Here is a 4,164-nt window from a genome sequence, read left to right as displayed (position 1 = left end):
TGGAGACCGGGCGATAATTGGCCAACTCGTCTGGGTCCAGGGAAGGCTTCTTGAGGAGGGGCCTCACCACGGCTTCCTTAAGGGCCACCGGGAAGACACCCTCCCGCAAAGAAGCGTTAATAATTCCCTGGAGCCAGGCTCGTGTCCCCTCCCGAGCTGCCAGTACCAGCCAGGAGGGACACGGATCTAATAAACATGTTCCCAGACAGCTTCTGACAAACAAATTCAATGGGGGAGAAGCTGGGTTTGCTTAACGACCCTATGATTAACTTAGTGACTGCAGTGATTTGCTTAACAATTGTGGCAAAAATGTCAAGTAACAACCCTTTTTTTTAGCCATAGAAATGTTGGTCCCAATTGTACTTTGTTAAGTGGAGGACCTCTATATTGCCTTTTTTGGAAGCTCCAAGGAATAAATAACAACAACAACAACAACAACAATAACAACAACAACAACAATAATAATAATAATAATGAAGTTGGAAGGGACCTTGGAGGTCATCTAGTCCAACCCCTTGCTCAGGCAGGAAACCCTATGCCATTTTGGACAAATGGCCATCCAGTCTCTTCTTAAAAACCTCCAGTGTTGGAGCATTCACCGCTTCTGGAGGCAGGTTGTTCCACTGGTTAATTGTTCTCACTGTCAGGAAGTTTCTCCTTAGTTTCAGGTTGCTTCTCTCCTTGATTAGTTTCCATCCGTTGCTTCTTGTCCTGCCCTCAGGTGCTTTGGAGAACAGCTTGACTCCCTCTTCTTTGGGACAGCCCCTGAGATACTGGAAGGCTGCTATCATGTCCCCCCTCATCCTTCTCTTCATTAAACTAGACCAGGGGTAGGTAACCTTGGCTCTTTTATGATTCGTGGACTTCAACTCCCAGAATTCCTGAGCCAGCCATGCTGAGGAGAAATTGAGAGGTTTCTATGCTGAGCCATGCTGGCTCAGGAATTCTGGGAGTTGAAGTCCACGAATCATAAAAGAGCCAAAGTTGCCTACCCCTGAACTAGACAGACCCAATTCCAGCAACCGTTCCTTGTAGGTTTTAGCCTCCAGTCCCCTGATCATCTTTGTTGCTCTTCTCTTCTCTATGAGGACAACCAGTCATTAAAAAGACATTTTAAAGGGAATCTCTATGAGCATCGTTAATCAGAAGAATCTGACTTCCTTCCTTTTCTTGCAAAGAGTCTGTTCCAGCAAAGAGTATGGAAATAAATGTGTTTCACCTCTCTCTTTTCTCCTTCCCAACTCTGTGATGTGAAAGGTTCCAGGAACGTGTCCCTCATTATCAGTCTCGCTTGTTTGAATGCTCCAATCAGACCGGGCGGTTCATCATGACTGAAATAGTGGATTTTGGCCAGGATGATCTGGACGAAGAAGATGTCATGCTACTGGACACTTGGGAAGAGGTCAGTGAGAGATGGATGACCTTTGAACCTGCATGCATGCTGCTCCTCACGGAAATAACAATAACGATAAAGTTGGAAGGGACCTTGGGAGGTCTTCTAGTCCAACCCCCTGCTCAGGCAGGAAACCCTATACCGTTTCAGACACATGGCTGTCCAGTCTCCTCTTAAAAACTTCCAGTGTTGGAGCATTCACCGCTTTTCTGGTGATAGTCATAAAAGAGCCAAGGTGGCGTACCCCTGATCTAATATGTGTTAACGCCACCTAGTAGTGACAATAGGATACTCTCTTTCCCAGCTTCAAATGAAGAAGCATCAAGAGAGAATAGCTCTTTCTATCTCTTTTTCGCCCAACTATCTTCCTTTTTTCCCCCTTCTTCAGGTTTTCCTTTGGGTTGGCAGAGCTGCCAACAGCTATGAAAAGACGGAGTCCATTTCTGCAGCCAAGGAATATTTGAAGAACCACCCAGCAGGGAGAGATGCGGCAACCCCAATCATCATGGTCAAACAAGGTCACGAGCCCCTGAACTTCACCGGTTGGTTCACGGCCTGGGACCCCTACAAGTGGAGTGTAAGTAACAGGGATATGCTGTTCTTCTCATTGAAAAAAACCGTCTTGTAGCCTCCTGAATATTTAGTAAAAATTGCTCATGGCTCTTCCTGTGCCTTATTGAAAAATAGTCTATGAAAACTCAAGGCTTGCAAAGCGTGATGGGCAGTGAAGGCAGTTGTGCGTAGCCCCATCTGGGGGTGATTGTGGCATAGGGGAGATTGCAACGCACCCGGTGAAAATAAGATCGGGGGGGGGGGAGACGTGAATTGAAGAAGAAATGTTTAATCATGAAGTAGACAACCCGTGCCCCATTGGGTCATCGTTTCAGAAGTATGTTCTCACCTAAACAGAGAAACAGAATGAGTAAGGCTGGACAAAAAAACACAAGAGAGGGAACCACATCTAATTTCCTGGTGGCTTCCCCATTGAGTTTCTTTGTGGGAATCTGGTAAGGAGCATTGGAAATTTTCCTTCCTTCCTCCCTCCTTCCATCCCTTTTTCTTTCATCTCCCTCCCTCCCGCCTGCCATCTCTCTGTCTTTCATCTTCCTTCCTTCCTTTTCCTTCCTTCCTTCCTCCCTCCCTCCCTCCCTCCAGCCATCCCTCCCTCTTTCATCTTCCTTCCTTCTTCTTCCTTCCTTCCTTCCTTTCTTCCTCCCTCCCTCCAGCCATCCCTCTTTCATCTTCCTCCCTCCCTCCCTCCCTCACTTCATCCTTCTTTCTTTCATCTTCCCTCCCTCCCTCCACCCATCCCTCCCTCTTTCATCTTCCTTCCTTCCTTCTTCTTCCTTCTTCTTCCTTCCTTCTTTCCTTCCTTTCTTCCTTCCTCCATCCCTCCAGCCATCCCTCTTTCATCTTCCTTCCTACCTCCCTCCCTCCCTTCATCCTTTTCTTTCATCTTCCCTCCCTCCAGCCATCACTCCCTCTTTTGTCTGTCTTCCTCCCTCCCTCCCTCCCTTCATCCTTTTTTCTTTCATCTTCTTCCTTCATCCCTTCATCCTTTCTTTCATCTTCTCCCTCCCTCTTTCATCTTCCTTCCTCCCTTCCTCCTCTTTATTTCATCTTCCTCCCTCCCTTCCTCCCTCCCTTCATCCTTCTTTCTTTCCTTATTCCTTCCTTCCTTCCTCCCTCCAGCCATCCATCATCCTTCTTTCTTTCATCTTCTTCCTTCCTTCTTCCTTCTTTCCTTCCTTCACACTTTCTTTCATCTTCCTTCCTTTCTTCCTCCCTCCCTCCAGCCATCCCTCCCTCTTTCATCTTCCTTCCTCCCTTCCTCCCTTCCTCCTTCTTTCTTTCATCCTTTCCTTCATTCCTTCATCCTTTCTTTCATCTTCCTCCCTCCCTCCCTCTCCCTTTCATTTCCTTCCTCCCTTCCTCTTTATTTCATCTTCCTTCCTTCTTCCCTCCCTCCCTTTATCCTTCTTTCTTTCATCTTATTCCTTCCTTCCTTTCTTCCTTCCTTCTTTCATCCCTTCAACCTCTTTTTTCATCTTCCTTCCTTCCTTCCTTCCTTCCTTCCTTCCTTCCTTCCTTCCTTCCTTCCTTCCTTCCTCCTAGCAACTTCTAGATAGATTTTCTTTCTTGCAGTCTGTCTCCACCCTAGTCCTTCAGGTCTCCTAGTGGCTGCAATTGCCACTGTAGCTGGGCCCATCCACGTCCTCCTCTTCTTCTCCTTCTCTCCACCTTAACAAGCATTTTTTTCCAAAGAACCTGAGTTTTCAACTGATGATTGAAAGGTCCATTTTGGCTCTTAAGGACCATACAGGTGGACCCTTACTAGGATGAGCTTTCCTCAACCTGATCTTTGAGACCTTCCAACGATGCCCCTATTGTTACTGTAACTGAGCCCATCCATCTTTCTCCGAGTCACCCACTTCTTCCCCTTCCTTCCTCCTTTCCCAGCTCTGAGGTCTTCTCCGGACAGCTGGGCCTTCACATCATGTCCCCCAAGTAGGATAATTTGCGCCTGGTCTTTTGTGCCTCTTTGGGACACAAAAAAGAAGGATCTCTTCCATATTTATTTATTTATTTATTTATTTAATTTAATTTATATGCCGCCCTTCTCCCGACGGGACTCAGGGCGGCGCACAACATACTTAAAACCAAAACATATATACAATCCCCCCCTTAAAACCGAATTAAACCAAATTTAAAGTTGCGTCTTCCAAATTCCTAAAAAACCCAGTATAAAATCCACCCTAGGTCAGGTCCGC

At 46.6% G+C, this 4,164-nt stretch overlaps 1 protein-coding gene across 1 annotated transcript in view; it reads left to right on the top strand.

Moving 5' to 3' along the window:
* Positions 1-4,164, top strand: part of VILL (villin like) — a 60,536-nt gene that overhangs the window by 47,998 nt on the left and 8,374 nt on the right. Inside the window, exons 16-17 of the mRNA XM_015812412.1 lie at positions 1,258-1,402; positions 1,782-1,970. Coding sequence (XP_015667898.1) covers positions 1,258-1,402; positions 1,782-1,970 — 334 coding nt within the window. The remainder of the gene's footprint in view (positions 1-1,257; positions 1,403-1,781; positions 1,971-4,164) is intronic.

The sequence above is a fragment of the Protobothrops mucrosquamatus genome, unplaced genomic scaffold, assembly GCF_001527695.2.
Source record: "Protobothrops mucrosquamatus isolate PMUCROS unplaced genomic scaffold, P.Mucros_1.0 scaffold81, whole genome shotgun sequence".
In the NCBI taxonomy this organism is placed as follows: domain Eukaryota; kingdom Metazoa; phylum Chordata; class Lepidosauria; order Squamata; family Viperidae; genus Protobothrops; species Protobothrops mucrosquamatus.
Note: the sequence above shows the minus strand (reverse complement) of the source record. Positions and strands in the feature narration are given on the sequence as shown.